Source organism: Mustela erminea, chromosome 17 (assembly GCF_009829155.1).
Source record: "Mustela erminea isolate mMusErm1 chromosome 17, mMusErm1.Pri, whole genome shotgun sequence".
NCBI lineage: Eukaryota > Metazoa > Chordata > Mammalia > Carnivora > Mustelidae > Mustela > Mustela erminea.
The window spans coordinates 2,875,988-2,894,397 of NC_045630.1; the positions used below are offsets into that span (position 1 = coordinate 2,875,988).

The window sequence follows — 18,410 nt, forward strand, 5'->3', positions numbered from 1 at the left end:
TTATTATAGACACAATTGTGGTTCAACAGTTATTTATCTTACTGTTGTCTTTTGTTTTCTCTAAACCCATAGATTACAAAAAATTAGAGTTAAATGAATTCTCGGACAACAGAAGAATCCAATCCATTATAACTTTTTCTTTCTTCCTAACTTTTACATAGAAAAAAAGCACAAAAAATAATATAGCATACACTCACATGTCTTCTTTAATAAGATAAAGAAAATATTATGGAAAAAGTTGGTCTTATTTTTTTTCTTCATTCCAATCCTGTTCCCCATCACCATCACGCGTATGGTATTTATCCGCCCAGCCAATGTTTTGTAGAAACAATTTGCTCTCAATATATGCACCCATCAAAAATATTACTCAGTGTGTGTTTTAATTATATAAATATTATTGTACTGTAGGTACCATTCTTCACTGTTTTTTATAACTATTCATGTATGGATACATAATCTTAGTTACATTATTTTAACTGCTGAATGCCATTATATGAAGAGATCACAGTTTACTTGTCTATTCTCTTTACTGCAAGATATCTTTTCCAACTTTTTTCCTGTTGAAAATAAGGCAGTGCAAGTACTTTGATAAGGCGGACGAAGGACTTCTAAAACTCTGTTCCTCCATAAAAGCAACAAGAACACAGGCAAAATTGTCAAAATCAACTTTCTTCCAAGAATTTGGGGAACTGGTCAAAGGCTTGCAATCATCTAAGGAGTGTTTATTTAAAAAAAAAAAAAAAAAGGCTGAAAATCAACCTCAAAACCACAGTAGCTATGAAAATCAGCAACCCAGACCCACTAGCAATGGCGGAATAGGTTATAGCTTCCCCCGAGTCCTCCAAGGAGCCATCATTCTTTGCCTTGTTATCCCCCTAAAAATTACCATTCACAGGGTTCGTTTCACCTGACTCAAGCTCCTTCAGTGTGAACGGCTATATTTATATGAGTAAATACCTATGTTAAGAAAGCAAAGGGATATCAAGTCAACAACTTAACTTTGTACCTTAAAAACCAGAGTTAAGAGAAAAGCAAACTAATCCAAAACTAGCAGAAAGAAAAAAACAATAAAGCTTGGGCTGAACATGAATGAAAAAGAGTTGGTGGGGGGGGAGAGAAACTAATTGAAACTAAAAGTTTTTTGTTTGAAAAGATAGCAACTGATAAATTGATAATTGATTATCAGTTGATAAACCTTTTGCTATATTGCCCAAGACAAAAGGAAGAAACTCAGATGACTAGAATAAATGGTGAGAGGACATTACTACTAACTTTACAGAAATTGAAAGGATTATAAGGGCATATGCTGAACAGTTGTGTAACAACAAATTAAATAACATAGATGAAAGGGACAGATTTCTAGAGAGACACATATTATCAAAACTTCTCAAAAAGTAGAAAATAATTGAATAGAATTTTAACAAGAGACTAAATTAATAATCAAAACCCTCCTACCAAAAAAACCCCCTCAGGACCAGATGGCTTTACCGGTGAACTCTGCCAAGTATTTAAAGACAAATCAGCATCAATTCTTTATAAACCCTTCTCAAAAAAAAAAAAAAAAAAAGGACTGAACATTGCCCAATTCATTCTATGAGCCCAGCATTATTTCGACACCAAAACCAGGCAAAGACATCTCAAGAAAACTATAGATCAATAACTTTTATGAATAGAGATGTAAAAATTCCTCAACAAAATAGTAGCAATCTAGCAATAGCTAGTAGAATCTAGCAGCATATTAAAAGGATTATATACCACGATCAAGCAGAACTTATTTTGTAAAGACACTATTGATTTGTCATCCAAAAACCAAGGCAAAATACCATGTTAATATAATAAAAAACAATAACCTTATGAGCACCTCAATCAACACAAAAAAGCATCTGACAAAACTTAACACCATTTCATTCATGTTAAAAACATTGAACAAACTAAGAATAAAAGGGAACTTCCTCGACCTAATAAAAAGAATCTAGGAAAACCCACAGCTGATACCATACTTGGTGGTAAAAGATTGAAATCCTTCACTACTTCCATCCACATCTACAAGGTCAACATGGTATGGGAGCTTCTCACCAAGATAATTAGGCAAGTAAAGAAAAGCATTCAAAGTGGAAAGAAAGAAGGAAAACTATTCTCACTTGCAGATAAAAAAGATCTTGTATGTAAAAATCACTTATATTTTTACACATTAGCAGTGAACAATCCAAAAATAAAATGAAGACAAGTCAATTGCAGAATCACATTAAAAAGAATAAACATTTAGGTGTGAATTTAATGGGAGAAATACAAGACTTGTAGACTGAAAACCACAAAACAATGGGAGATAAATAAATGGAAAGACATCCCCTGTTCATGTATCAGAACGTAATATCATTAAGATGGCAACATTCCCCAATTTGAGGTAATCCTTACCAAAATCCCCACTGTATTCACTGTAGGAACTGACAAGTTGATCCTGAAATACATACAGAAATGGAAGGAACCCAGAATGCTCAAGACAATCTTGAAAAAAAAGGTCAAAGTTGGAGGACTTACAGTGAGTGACTTTAAAGCTTACTAAAAAGCCACAGTTGGGGCACCTGGGTGGCTCAGTGGGTTAAGCATCTGGCTTTGGCTCAGGTCATGACCCCAGGGTCCTGGGATCAAGCCCCGCATCGGGCTCCCTGCTCCTCAGGAAGCCTGCTTCTCCCTCTCCCACTACCCCCTCCTTGTGTTCCCTCTCTCGCTGTCAAATAAATAAATAAAATATTTAAATTAATTAATTGATAATTAATTGATAATAATTAAATTAAAAGCTATGGTAATCAAGACAGTGTAATACTGACATAGGATGGACATATAGATCAGTGAGACAGAACTGTATCCAGAAATGAATCCTTACCATTTTAGTCAATTTATTTTCAATAACAATGTCAAGACCATTCAATAGGGGAAAAATGGCCTTTTTAAGAAATGGTAGCAATAAATAGATACACAAAAGAATGAAGTTATGCTCCTATTTTTACATCATGTACTAAAATTAACTCAAAACTCATAAAGAACCTAAATGTAAGACCTAAATCATTAAACTCTTAGAAGAAAACATAGGTTTAAACTTAGTGAAGTTGGTTTAAGCAAGTTTTTCTGAGATGAGACATCAAAAACACAACAAGAGTAAATAGATAAATTGGAATTTATCAAAATTAGAAACTGTCATGGTTCAATGGCTACTATTAAGAATTCACAGAATGGGGTGCCTAGGTGGCTCAGTCATTAAGCAGCATCTGCCTTCAGCTCAGGTCACGATCCCTGAGTCCCAGGACCTAACCCTGCATCAGGCTCCCTACTCAGCAGGAAGCCTGCTTCTCCCTCTCCCACTCCCCCTGGTTGTGTTCCCTCTCTTGCTGTCTCTCTCTCTGTCAAATAAATAAATCAAATCTTTTAAAGAAAGAAGAATTCACAGAACGGGAGAAAATATTTGCAAATCATATATCTGGTAAGTGTCTAGTACCCAGAATACATGAAAAAGCACTTATAACTCAACAATAAAAAGATAAGTAACTCAATTTAAAAATAAGCAGAGGTCATAAGTAGACTTATCTCCAAAGAAGACACACAAATGGCTAATTAGTAGAAAAAGAAAACGTGCCAACCATAATCTGTTGTTAGGGAGATACAAATCAAAATTCCAATGAGATACCACTTCACACCCACTGGGAAGGCTATAATAATAGTAATAAAAATGACAATATCAATTGTTCGCAAGCATATGGGGAAACTGGAGCCCTCAGACATTGCTGATGAGATTCTGAAATGGTGAAGCCATCTTGGAAAGCAATTTGTAGTTCTTCGAAACATTAAAAATAAAGTTACCATATGAACCAGCAACTCTTCTTCTCAGAAAAGAAATAAAAACATGCTCACCCAAACCCTTGTACATAAATGTTCATATCAGTGTTAATCGTCATAGCCACAAAGGACAAAAGAACCCAAGTGTACAGTAACCGATAAACGGATAAGCCAAGTGTGGCAGATCCATGCCATGGAACAGGGGCCGCACGAAGGAAGGCAGTGCCGACACGTGCTGCAACATGGATGTATTTCAAAATCACTGTGCGGAGTGAGTGAGGGCAGCCACAAAAGTCTATATGCTATGTAATTCCATTTACATGAAGTGTCCAGAATGGGCAAATCCATGGAGACAAAAAATAGATTGGTGACTGACCGATGCTGGAGGAAGGAGACAATGAATAATTGTTAATGGACACAGGGTTTCACTTGGGAGTGATGAAAATATTCTAAAATTAGATAGTTTGGATGGTTGCTCGACTCTATTTAAAACATATTTTTAAACTATTGAATTGCACACTTTAAAAAATGAATTTTATGGAATATGAATTATATCTTACATTTTATTTTTACTTGTTTGTTGTGAAATGGTATTTCATTGGTTTGCATTTTGAGGACATGAAGGCAGCTTAAGTATCTCTTAATAATTCTTGATCAGTTTTCCCTTTCTGTGAATTTTTATTCCTACTCACTGCCCACCTTCTATTGGGATGGTGGTTTGCAAAACTACCTTTCAGTGCCGGTAATGAATGAACCAGAAGCTTCCCTCTTCAAGTGACAGGTGAGCATTAACTGCTACTTTCTAGGCAGGAACCAACCACACCCATTCCAGAATGGAACCTCTGAAATATATGGTTACCATGACAAATGACAACATCTCAAAAGATTCCTTCAGTCGCTAGAGTATTTTACCTTTGACTAAGAGATCAAACACTTGAGTATCTCTTCGCTACCGTGCCTTACTGACAATTACAGAAGTTACACACAAGTAAGTACTTTTTCTCCTACTAATCCTCTCGGCAATCAAAGCTTGTCTTCTTTCTTTCTTTTTTTAAATATATATTTTTAAAAGATTTTATTTATTCATTTGGGAGAGAGAGAAAGAGCATGAGGAGGGGAGGGTCAGAGGGAGTAGACTCCACACCGAGCAGAGAGCCTGATGCGGGACTGGATCCCAGGACTCTAGGACTATGACCTGAGCTGAAGGCAGTTGGCTAAACAACTGAGCCACCCAGGAACCCAAAGCCTGTCTTCTTTCTAACATGACTCCTTTTCTTAGTTTTTGTTGTTAAAAGAAAGAATTGTGGGCATATTAGACTTTACTTCACCATACACCGTCTTCTAAAGTTCTTACCAAATTTGCCAATTGGAAGACTTCATCTTTGTTAACTGACTTCCCAATTTCATGTCTATCATCTTTTCCACCATCTGCCCACATTTTCTCCTGCTTTGCAGGCATTTGAGCACCTACGTTACCTCATGGCCACCTAAACCACCTATCAGTTGACTTTCACCAAAGTTTGGTCCCACCCCAAGCACTCAAAGTCTAAAATTAAACTCTCCTCCAGAAAACACTTCATTTTCTTCAATGAAGCTGGATTCCAAGGGGTCAGGAAACAAATCCAGCAGGCAGTAAAAAGCCCATGGGGCTAAATAGTTTTGGCATAAAAAAAATTTGCTAATCACAATTTATTTACTAAAATAAACCCTACACACACGGTAACAGAATAACAAAATTTGTATCAAGGTGACAATTCTGTATCTGTCCTAAAATTTATTCATGTATGCATTTAATCCTGTGAGAATTTTAAAGAATAAATTTTTGCTAAAGCAAAGCCTTTGGTAGGGTAGACTAGCAGTATCTACTTAGTAAAATATGAAATGTTTGAAACATCTGAAAATACTCCATTAATGAAAAAAGAACTAAATTGTGAACACATACATCATCTCTGGAATGAAGCTTTTGTTCACATATTTGGATCCAGAAATACCTCCCTGGGAACGAATACTCTTTGGTTCTAGTTTTGAACCCAGGATCAGCTGGCGTGGCTGCATGAGTCACAAAGATAAGCCATTATTGCAGATGGGTCAGGATGGATGGGAAAAATTCTGTAGCTTCGAAGTCACCAGGATCAAATAATGGAGAAGAGAAGAATAAGGCTTCGAAAAGAGCAGTTCACACACACGATTCTAGGTCGGGAAGGGAATTCCTCCATGTGAAAGGCCAGCAAACATTCACTCTGAGGACAGCTCACCTCGTTCAATACTGAGTAATAATTAAAGAGGAATCAACAGAGGATGTAAACAAAGATTTCACAAGAAAAAAGAACAGAAAGGTAATATAAAAACAAATTATAATTACATTAATTTTAAAAACTATTTTCACAGAACAAATGAAAAAAACTTTATAATTTAGTGAAACAATTTTATCTAGATAATATGATCTCGAAATAGAGATATAAGAGTTTAGGAGAAAAGAGTGGATGGGAAAAAATATTCTACAAAACCAAAGGGCCTTTCAGAAATAGTACAAAGAAAATAAACATTACTTAAAACATGATAAGGAGCATTAAGGACAAGATCGCGTCAACTAGAAAGACTTTTTAAAAGAGATTGAATATAAGACCATTGGCATCACCAAGGAAGAGAACCAAAATGGCAGAAGAGAAGAAACTATTTCAATAAAAATTTTAATAAAACTTCCCATGATTATACAGATTGAAAAGCAGATTATGTCCCCAGAAAAATTAACTCAGGACAACCAATGGTGAGTTATATCCCAGTAAAGTTACTGATTTTCAGAGACAAAGAACTGGAAATCCAGGGAAAGGAAAAATGTTCCATTAACCTATACAAGAGAAGAAAAAACTCAGCTCACCTTTGTCATTCCATAGCAACGCTAGATGACAGTGGAGCTGTGCTTCCAGAATCCTTGAGGAAAACATGTGGCCTGAGAATGCTATGTCCAGCCAGGGTTCAGTTTGGAGTGAATGTAACACACTTTTTTTAACATGAAAGAACTTAAGGAGTGTGACTCCCTTCTTCAATAGACTAGCAGAAAGTGAACTTTAACCCAGTTAGATATGAAGGGACAAGGCATGGCAGTATACAGTGACTTTAGCTTGATACCGAACTAAGACATAAAGGAAAGTGAAGATTATTATAATTATTATTTCAGAACTGAATGGAAATATAAACTTTGAAAATATAGAAATGATAAAATTAACACATAAAAACTAGAAAATAACAGGGAAGGTAATATCAGGACATTGATTTCATCAGTATTAAAACTTAGGGGTTAATAAGTAATCAGGTACAGTAAACCCTTGACAACACAGTGGTTAGGGGCACCAACCTCTGTGTGGTCAAAAACGCGCATATAACTATTGAGTCCCCCAAACCTAACTTCTAATAGCCTACTGTCGAGTGGAAGCCTTACTGACTCAGTCAACTGACATATATTTTGTATATTATTTGTATTACATTTTATATTCTTACAATAAAGTAAGCTAGAGAAAAGAAAACATTATTAAGAACGTAAGGAAGAGAAAATACACTAACAGTACTCTATGGTATTCACTGAAAAAAATTCATGTGTGAGTGGGCTCACACAGTTCAAACCCATATTGTTCAAGGGTCAACTGTAATACAAACAGAAAGGCATAAAGTTTCATCAAGTAATCAATTAAAATTATATGGTGAATGACAGAGGGGAGGAAATAAAAACTCATCTTTGATTTCAAAAATTTCATCCTTGGTCACAGTTGGGAATCAAAAGATTCACTCTAAAGTTCTGAGAAATAAATACATTACAAAAAGTCTTCTTCAAACAACAAAAGTAAAATCCACATATGTTATGTAAATAAATCAAAACTCACCTATAAGAAAAAAAGAATCTGGATGAATTACAAATACCCCCTAAATATGCTAAATATTGGGGACATTTATAAAATAAAATTTCTCAAAAAGGTTGTAAATAAAAAGATGGGACCAAAGCATTCCAGGAAAGTGTAAACAAGCAATCATGAAAACAATTTAGGAGTTGAGATCTTAATCCAGATAGCCTTGAATCCCACACTTCGAAATAAACTTTAAAGCATTAAATGTGATTTTTTAAAGCAGTACATAATGAAAAAAATTTACAAACCATAATGAAGATAAAATAATTACAAAAATCTACATAGGAAGAATTGTACGTGCCCCCATATTCTTGTCTATCAGTATCTGTCTTGAGTAACTCCCTCCCCTTGATGCTGTAAAGGTAATGGAGGATATGGGCTGTGGCTCTGGCTGTGATGGGATATTACTATGTTCCATAACATGGTAAAAGGGATTTTACAGTTTTAGTGGAAGTTATTAGGCAAATGACTTTGAGTTAATAAAATGTGTATTACCCACGCGGGCTTGACACAAGTCTAGGTCTAAAGGTGGGAGATGAAAGCCAAATGTTGGAGCGTAAGAAGGCGCTGCCCATGTGTCCGGGGATGGCTTCTCGGAGCTGAAAGAGGCACTCAGACACAGCCAGCAAGAGTGGTCATGTTTCACAGTCTCAAGGAACTGATTTCTGCCAACCCAAAGGCTTGGAGAGGATCCTAAGTCTCAAATGAGATACCATTCCCTGCCAACACTTCCATTCCAGCCTCCAGAGATCCTACCCAGAGCCGAATCCTCTGACCTACAGAAACCGTCAGAAAATAAATGGGTGTTTTGTAAGCCGTTAAGCTTGTAGCAATTTGTTACACAGCAACGAAAATTAATACAGTATATATTCCATGTAACAGAGTAGCATCGAAATGGTAAAGTACAACAAACTATAAGACAGTTACTGGCTTAGGTACTAATAGAAAACATTCTTTTGCAGTATGAGTAGTAGAAGACTTTAACTCACCTTTGTCAGCATGACATCAAAGAATCAGAAAGCAAGTAAGAATTTAAGACACAGCAAAGACAAAGGTAAGTGTGCGTGTGTGTGTGTAGGTTGTGTGCGAAGATCCTCTATCAATCCTGAATCATAAACACAGAGAATCGACCTTTTCTCGAATGCCCACCAAGGGCCTAGCCGCAAAAGATAACCGTGTCAGGTTAGAAATTTCTGTACCAGTTCCAAAATGTAGAAATAGCAAAAAGACTCTCTGATCACAAAGCAAAACATTACAAAGTAAGGCTGAACTTAGGACACAAACCAAAAAGCAACCTACCATGTGCCATCGAAACGAGTCTATTTTAAACAATTCTTGGGTCAAAGACGAAACGAACACTGACATTCCAGACTCGGGTGGCACAGCATCGCAGGGTCTAGAGCGCGCAGACGCCGCCACAGCCGTGCGCAGAGGAAACCCGCCACCTGCGCGGGAGCCGCAGAGGAAACCCGCCACCTGCGCGGGAGCCGGCCACGCGCCCGGGTCGCCCCAGGAGTTCGGCTAGACAGCGACCAGACCCCCCTGAACACCTATGAACTCAGCAGCGCCGATTCTAGGAACAGAAAAACGACCGCTTTCTGGAAGGTCGCGCGCGCGGAGAAGTGAGGCTGACGCGGTGTATACGCGGGAAGACGGACGGGGTCGGAGGGGCCACTTACCGGCAGGGGAGAGCAGCGCGGCCGAATCCCAACGATCCGAAGTCGGCGCGGCGGGACGTCGCTCCAGGGGCTCCGCGGGGTGGAGGCCTCGCGGGGACCGTGTGGTCTCGGGTCCCTCGGGGTCGCAGGAGGACGGGGATGTCCGAGGGCGGCAGAGCTCCCGGGTGTCGGAGCGGGGCAGCCGGGGATGGAGACGGAGCCGAGGAGGGGCTCTCAGCTCGGGTGGCCGTACGCCGCGGTCCGTGGCGCCGCTTGTCCGGGGAGACCCCGTTCCTTCTCTGGGAGGAGCAGCGAGGCTGCGCGGCAGGATCCGCCGGGTTTAGAGACTCCAAATGGGGCCCCGCGCACCAGAGACAGAAACGCTGGGTCACGAGCCGGGGGAGCTCGGAGCACGGCCAGAGACCAAGGAGAGGGGAGGGACTGACGGCTTTTCTCCGAGGTCGCACTGAGGATGGGCCCCAGCTCTCGGCTCCTCTGGCCTGAGACTAGGCCGCCGCCATCTTCATTCCCGTCCTCCAACGCGGTACGGAAAGCGCGCAGGGAACCAAAGCTCCGAGCGCGCGAACCCAAGCAGATCGCTTAGCCCGGCCCCTGCCAAGGGCGGTGCAATTCCTCCTCAGGCAAAGACAATTGAGAATCAGGACAACAGGCCCCTCCTGCAGAAGATCATCAAGAACGTCCAGCCGAGACCAAGTCTACTGATGAATGAGAACTGCAAAATACCAATGCTAGGGGAAAACAGCACATAGAATTCATGGCTTTCCCCCCATGATTCTTTAGTCTTTCAAAGTTTAATTTTTAAAATTTTCATTACTTTTTCTTTTTCTCTTTTTAAAATTTTTCCTCTTCCCTATTTTAACTTTTTTTAAACTATTTTATCTTATCAATATGTTTTTAAAAATCATTTTTTTCATTTTTATAGTCATAGTCTATCCCTTCATTGTATTTAACCTTATTTTTTTGTTTACATATAAGTTTTTCTTCCTTTAAAATTTTGGGGTACATTTTCTTTTAACATCCCAAAATATACACTAAACCTAGTGTATGGCTTTGTTCTAATCTCCTGCCTGATCACATTCTCTCTTTTTTTTTTTTTTTCAATTTTTTTCTTTCTTTTTTTAACCAAATCCTCATCAATTCCTTTTTTAGAATCTTTTTTAATTTTCATCATCATAGTCATAGTCTATCCCTTCATCATATTTACCCTGATTTCTTTATATCTATAAGTTTTCCTTTCTTTAAAATTTTGGAAGGCAGTATATTCTAACAGACCAAAATACTCCCAAAATCAAGTGTGTGGCTCTGTTCTATTTAGTAGCCTGATTATATATATGTATATATATATATATATATACATATATATATATTTTTTCTTTCTTTTCCCCCTGGTTTTGGGTCTCTTCTGATTTATTTAGTGTATATTTTTCTGGGATTGTTGTTACCCTTTTAGCATTTTGTTCTCTCATTCATCTATTCTTCTCCAGACAAAATAATAGAGGAAAAACTCACCTATAAAAAAAAAAAGAAGAAGAACAAGAGGTGGTATCAGTGGCTAGGGACCTAATCAATAGGGACATTAGTAAGATGTTGGAACTAGAGTTCAGAATGATGATTATAAAGATACTAGCTGGGCCTGAAAAAAAAGCGTACAAGATACTAGAGAATACCTTTCTAAAGAAATAAAAGAGCTAAAATCTAACCATGTTGAAATAAAAAAAAAAACTATAAATGAGGTGCAATAAAAAATGGAGGCTCTTACTGCTAGGATAAATGAGGCAGAAGAGATAATTGGTGATATAGAAAACCAAATGATGGAGAATAAATAAGCTGAGAAAAAGATAAATAACAACATACCACGAGGGGAGAATTCAAGAGATAAGTGATACCATAAGATGAAACAATATTAGAATAATTAGGATCCCAGAAGAAGAAGAAGGGGGGGTGGGGCAGAAGGAATATGGGAGCAAACTATAGCAGAGAATTTCCCTAATTTGGTGAAGGGAAAAAGCATCAAAATCCAGGAAGCACAGGGAACCCCCCGCAAAGTCAATAAAAATCGGTCAACACCCCATCATCTAACAGGAAAACTCACAATTCTCACAGAAAAAGAGAAAATCCTGAAAACAGTTTGGGACAAGAGATCTGTAACATATAATGGTAGAAATATTGGATTGGAAATAGACCTAGCCACAGAGACCTGGCAGGCCAGAAAGGACTGGCATGATATATTCAGAGCACTAAATGACAAAAATATGCAGCCAAGAATACTATATCCAGCTAGGCTGTCATTGAAAATAGAAGGAGAGATAAAAAAACTTCCAGGACCAACAAAAACTAAAAGAATTTGCAAACACCAAACCAGCCCTACAGGAAATATTGAAGAAGGTCCTCTAAGCAAAGAGAGAGGCTAAAAGTAACAGACCAGAAAAGAACAGAGACAATATACAGTAACAGTCACCTTACAGGCAAGACAATGGCACTAAATTCATATCTTTCAATAGTTAGCCTGAATGTAAATGGGCTAAATGCTCCCAATCAAAAGGCACAGGGTATCAGAATGGATTTAAAAAAACAAGACCAGGGCGCCTGGCTGGCCCAGTGGGTTAAAGCCTCTGCCTTTGGCTCGAGTTATGATCCCAGGGTCCTGGGATCAAGCCCCACATAGGGCTCTCTGCTCTGAGGGAAGCCTGCTTCTTCCTCTCTCTGCCTGCCTCTCTGCCTACTTGTGATCTCTGTCAAATAAATAAATAAAATATATTTTTAAAAAAACCAAGACGCATTGATATGCTATCTGCAAGAAACTCATGTTAAACCCAAAGACACCTCCAGATTTAAAGTGAGGGAGTGGAAAACAATTTACCATGTTAATGGATGTCAAAAGAAAGGTGGGATGGCTTATATCAGACAAATTAGATTTTAAGCCAAAGACTATAATAAGGGGCACCTGGATGGTTCAGTGGGTTAAGCCTCTGCCTTTGGCTTGGGTCATGGTCCCAGGGTCCTGGGATCGAGCCCTGCATTGGCTCTCTGCTCTGTAAGAAGCGTGCTCCCCCTGCCCCCGCCTGCCTCTCTGCCTACTAGTGGTCTCTCTCTCTCAAATAAATAAATAAAAATCTTTTTTTTAAAAAAAGACTATAATAAGAGACGAAGAAGGACACTACACCTTATATACTTAAAGGATCTGTCCAAAAAAGAAGATCTAACAATTTTAAATATCTATGCCCCTCTCATGGCAGCCAAACCCATAAAATTCCTAGGAATAAATCTAACCAAAGAGGCAAAGAATCTGTACTCAAAAAACTATAGAATACTCACTGAGGAAGGCACAAATAAATGGAAAAATGTCCCATGCTCATGGATTGGAAGAACAAATATTATGAAAATGTCTACACTACCTAGAGCAATCTACACATTTAATTCAATCCCTATCAAAATACATCAACTTTTTTTAAAGAAATGGAACAATTAATCCTAAAACTTGTATGGAACCAGAAAAGATCCCAAATAGCCAGAGGAATGTTGAAAAAGAAAACCAAAGCTGGTGGCATACAATTCCAGACTTCAAGCTCTATTACAAAGCTGTAGTGATCAAGACAGTATGGTACTGGCACAAAGACAGACATATGGATCAGTGGAACAGAATAGAGAGCCCAGAAATGGACCCTCGACTGTATGGTCAACTAATCTTCAACAAAAGAGGAAACAATGTCCAATGGAAAAAAGACAGTCTCTTAAACAAATGGTGTTGGGAAAATTGGACAACCACATGCAGAAGAATGAAATGGACCATCTCTTTACCTCACACACAAAAATAGACTCAAAATGGATGAAAGACCTCAATGTGAGACAGGAATCCATCAAAACCCTTAAGGAGAACACAGGCAGCAAACTCTTCGACCTCAGCTGCAGCAACTTCTTCCTAGAAACATCCCCAAAGGCAATGAAAGGAAGGGCAAAAATAAACTTTGGGGACTTCATCAAAAGTTCAAAAGCTTTTGCACAGTAAAGAAAACAGTCCACAAAACCAAAAGACAACCGAACGACTGGGAGAAGATATTTGCAAATGACATATCAGATAAAGGGCTAGTATCCAAACTCTATAAAGAACTTATCAAACTCAACACCCAAAGAATAAATAATCCAATCGAGAAATGGGCAGAAGACATGAACAAACATTTCTGCAAAGAAGACATCCAAATGACCAACAGAACATGAAAAAGTGCTCAACATCACTTGGCAACAGGGAAATACAAATCAAAATCACAATGAGATACCACCTCACACCTGTCAGAATGGCTAAAATTAACAAATCAGGAAACAACAGATGTTGGAGAGGATGTGGAGAAAGGGGAACCCTCCTTCCTACGCTGTTGGCTGGAATGCAAGCTGGTAGAGCCATTCTGGAAAACAGCATGGAGTTTCCTCAAAAAGTTCAAAATAGAGCTACCCTTCAACCCAGAAATCTCACTGCTGGATATTTACCCTAAAGATAAAAATATAGTGATCTGAAGGGGCACATCCACCTCAATGTTTATAGCAGCAATGTCCATAATAACCAAACTATGGAAAGAGCCTAGATGTCCATCAACAGATGAATGGATTGAGAAGATGTGAGAATATATATATAGATAGATATGTGTGTGTGTATGTATATATATATATACAATATGTATATATACAATACAATGTGTATATGTATATACATATATTGTTATATATGTATATACATATACATATAAAAAATATAAAAATATATGTATATACATATACACATTGTAGTGTATATGTACAATATTTATATTTATATTTTTATATATGTATATACATATACACATTGTATTGTATATATATTATATATATTTATATATATATGCATATATATATTTTTTACAATGGAATGTATGTAATGGAGCCATCAAAAAATGAAATCTTTCTATTTGTGATGAAGTGGATGGAAGTAGATGGTATTACGCTAAACAAAATAAATCAATCAGAGAAAGACAATTATCGTATGATCTCACTGATTTGAGGAATTTGACAAGACAGAGGATCATAGGGCAAGTGAGGGAAAAATGAAACAAAATGAAACCAGAGAGGGACAAAAACCATAAGAGACTCTTAATCTCAAGAAACAAACTGAGGGTTGCTGGAGCGGAGGGATGGGGTGGCTGTGTGATGGACACCGGGGAGGGTGTGTGCTATGGTGAGTGCTATGATTGTATAAGAGTGATAAATCACAGACCTATATCCTTGAAACAAATAATACATTATATGTTAATTAAAAAAGAGACCCATAAACTTAAGCATTCAAACTACCAGAAAGAATGAAAACATTTAATCAAATATCCAGAATAGGAATTTAGAAAAAAATAAACAAAAAATGAATTCAAGGAAGGCAGTAGGAAAGAAGGCATCCATAAAGACAAAGCTGAATTTCTGAATTTGATAAGAGGCAATAATGAGACTAATAAAAGGACACTTCACTTCTATTACATTCTTTCTAAAAACCTATATTCCCAGTCATCATGGGGAAAACACCAGATAAATGCAAATCAAGGGATAGTCTACAAAATGCCTGACCAGTATTCTTCGAAAAACTGTCAAGGTCATGAACAAGGGAAGATGGTGAAACACTTACAGATTAGGGGAAACTAGGAGACCTGATGGCTGAATGCAGTGTGAGATCCTGGATTGGACCTTGGAACACAAGAAATGGGTGAGATCCAAATAAAGTCTGTAATTCAGTGAATATAATTGTACTAATATTTTTTAGTTTTGACAAATATGCCAAATCATGTAAGATGTTAACATTAGGGGAAGTTGTGTGAAGGGTATATGAGATCTCTGTACTAGTTTTACAAATTTTCTGTAAATCTAAAACTATTCAAAAAAATTTTTTAAAGAACTTCCGAAGACCTAGAAAATCTAGACAGAGCAATTAAAGTAGAAGAAATACAAGTGATTATCAAGGGGCTATCTCCTCAAACAAACAAAGCATCCCATGTCCTAAAATTTGTATAAAAGGATTTTACCAGACACCATAGTAACTAATAACTTCAATATAATCATTCTGGGGGCACCTGGGTGACTCAGTGGGTTAGAGTCTCTGCCTTCAGCTCAGGTCATGATCCCAGGGTCCTGGGATAGAGTCCCATATCGGGCTCCCTGCTCGGCGGGGAGCCTGCTTCCTCCTCTCTCTGCCTGCCTCTCTGCCTACTTGTGATCTCTGTCTGTCAAATAAATAAATAAAATCTTCAAAAAATATATATAATCATTCTGATAACAGAGAAATTTAAAAAGCACTCGCATTCTTTCCCATGAAGTAAATAATTCAAAAATAATACAATTTTTCCCTTACAAGTTTAGTATATTATTTCTATTTTCTAAAAATACTGGATGCTATATCCAGAAATGCCAGATAGTGGCAGAAATCTTTGTTTCATTCTTGACTTCAGTGAGAATGCTTCTACTTATTTCCTTATTACATTGGTCATAGCTTTTGTGGTTATATATCACATTAAGAAATTAATCACAAGGCACCTGGGTGGCTCAGTGGGTTAAGCCTCTGCCTTCCACTCAGGTCATGATCTCAGGGTCCTGGGATTGAGCCCCACGTCAGGCTTTCTGCTCGGCAGGGAGCCTTCTTCCTCTCTCTGCCTGCTTCTCTGCCTGCTTGGGATCTCCGTCTGTCAAATAAATAAATAAAAATCTTAAAAAAAAAAAAAGGAATTAATCGCATATTTACTCTACTAAGAATTGTTATCAAGAATAGACTTGGGATGCCTGGATGGCTCATTTGGATGTGTCCAACTCTTGATTTCAGCTCAGGTCATGATTTCAGTGTTTTGAGATCAAGTCCTACTTTGGGTTCCACACAAGGCAGGAGCCCACTTAAGATTTTCTCTCTCCCTTTCTCTCTCAAGAAAAAAAAAAGAGTAGACATAAAATTTTATCAGATTTTTTTACCTCCACAAAAGTTATCATGCAAATTTTCTTCTTTTTAAAGCCATTAATGTTAATAATTGTGTTATAGATTCTCTTTTACTGAACCATCCCTGTATGTTTGGAATAAATACTACTTCGTTAAATTTTGTTATTCTCTTAACATGGTTCTGTGTTCTGTTTCCTAATCTTTTTGCTCAGGGTTGTTCCGTAACATGCATCATGAATTTATCTGAAGTTTTATCGTGCATATGTGTGAGTGTGTGTGTGCATATGTTGTCCTTCTTGGCCTTTGCCATCAAGGTCATACTAACTTCAAATTTGGAGATCTGCCCCACTAAGGTGACAAGAGATCAAGTTGATTTCTTTTTAACTAGTCTCCTTCTTCTCTCTGACTAGTAACCAGTCTCCAGATTCTGCAGTCCAGCGTGAAATGGCATCACATGGTAAGTGATATTCTGTAAGATGTGATTGTAACTGAAATCTCTTGGGTTAAGAAAAAAAAAAAAAAAACAACTTGTTCGTGGTGTCTATTATAGGGATATCATAATTAGAATTTAAAATACCTGTGCCTTAGGAGAAGAATAAATGAAACAAGATGGGATTGGGAGGGAGACAAACCATAAGTGACTCTTAATCTCACAAAACAAACTGAGGGTTGCTTGGGGGAGGGGTTTTGGGAGAAGGGGGTGGGATTATGGACATTGGGGAGAGTATGTGCTTTGGTGAGTGCTGTGAAGTGTGTAAACCTGGTGATTCACAGACCTGTACCCCTGGGGATAAAAATACATGTTTATAAAAAATTAAAAATTAAAAAAATAAAATACCTGTGCTTGAGGCAAGGAAAAGAGGCAGCTTAGTTGAAAACTGTTTTTAGTTTTTTCTTCCTTATAGAATCGTGTTTCTGCTCACCCTCATGTACCCCTGGAAATGACCTTCAACATTGATTGAAATGGTGAACGTTTGACTCACCATCCCAGTGCCCACCGCCCCCCCCCCCCCCACCGCATCTCCTAACCAGTCTGGTTTAACAGCCTCATATCCTTCCTTCCATCATCACTGTGGAAACCCTTCTTACCAATCTGGGTCAGAAGATGAAGGGAGCTAAGAGAGAGGGAACCCCTTCCCCACTCCAATTATAGTGAGACTAACACTTACAAAGTGTTTATAACATTTTTGGCATGCTCTGAGCGTTTTAAGTAAATAATTCATTTAATCCTTGCAACAGCCTTTCCTTGGCAAATACTACTGTTATCATCACTTGGCAATTCAAGAAACTGAGGGCAGGAAGTGACCTGCCCGTGGTCATATAGCTACCAAGTGGCAAAGCTAGGGTATGAACTTGTGGAGTTGGGTTCCCAGGCGGCCAGTCTAAGTACCAAGCTATACTGTGTCTCCCCTACAACCAAGAATCTTTCCTGCCTTGGGGATCAAGGAGGACCTTTGAATAAATTATCAAGTTGAAGATTTTAAATAAACAGGATTCAGTATTAATAATATTGTAATGCTTTTCAAATAACCAAAAGAGATGGAAAATTCACTGAATCGGATTTAGATGCCAGTAAGGGAGACCACTTTCTAGGAGGGAATCAAGGGTAGAGGGTTGGCAGAGAGCACAGTGATAGCACTTACAGGAAAAACAGAACCATGGCACATTTGTCAAAACTCAGAAATTAGTAGTAGTACAATTGTAGTCACTAAACTATAGACTTTATTTGGATTTCGCCCATTTCTCCTGTTCCAGAATCCAAGGCAGGATCCCACACTGCATTTGGCCTTCAGGTGTCCTAGCGTCCCCTAATCTATAACTGTCTCACTGTCTTTCCCTCGTGATGACCTTGACAGTTTTGATGAGCACTGGTTAGCTATTTTGTAAAATATCCTCCAATTTGCATTTATCTGGTGTTTTTCACATGATTGCACCGGAAATATATGTTTTGGGGGAAATACCCAGAGGTAAATTATCTGCATATTCCATCACTGGAATGATGTCCAGGACACCAGCAAGAATTCTGGGGCTGGGAACTAGAATAAGGGAGCTGGGGCAAAACTTGGAGAT

General features: G+C 38.1%; 1 protein-coding gene across 4 annotated transcripts in view; it reads left to right on the forward strand.

Annotated features, from left to right (window-relative positions):
• Window positions 1-4,635: 4,635 nt before the first annotated feature.
• The window catches only part of MROH9 (maestro heat like repeat family member 9), a 98,877-nt gene continuing 85,102 nt past the window's right edge, over window positions 4,636-18,410 (forward strand). For 2 of the 4 annotated variants that reach the window (XM_032317467.1, XM_032317468.1), the window contains exons 1-3: window positions 4,639-4,819; window positions 8,693-8,784; window positions 16,751-16,797. In XM_032317467.1, the coding sequence (XP_032173358.1) occupies window positions 8,730-8,784; window positions 16,751-16,797 (102 nt within the window). In that variant the 5' untranslated portion in view covers window positions 4,639-4,819; window positions 8,693-8,729. Of the gene's footprint in view, window positions 4,820-5,909; window positions 6,168-8,692; window positions 8,785-16,750; window positions 16,798-18,410 lie in introns of those variants that run through there. The other 2 variants (XM_032317469.1, XR_004279981.1) reach the window with 2 other exon arrangements.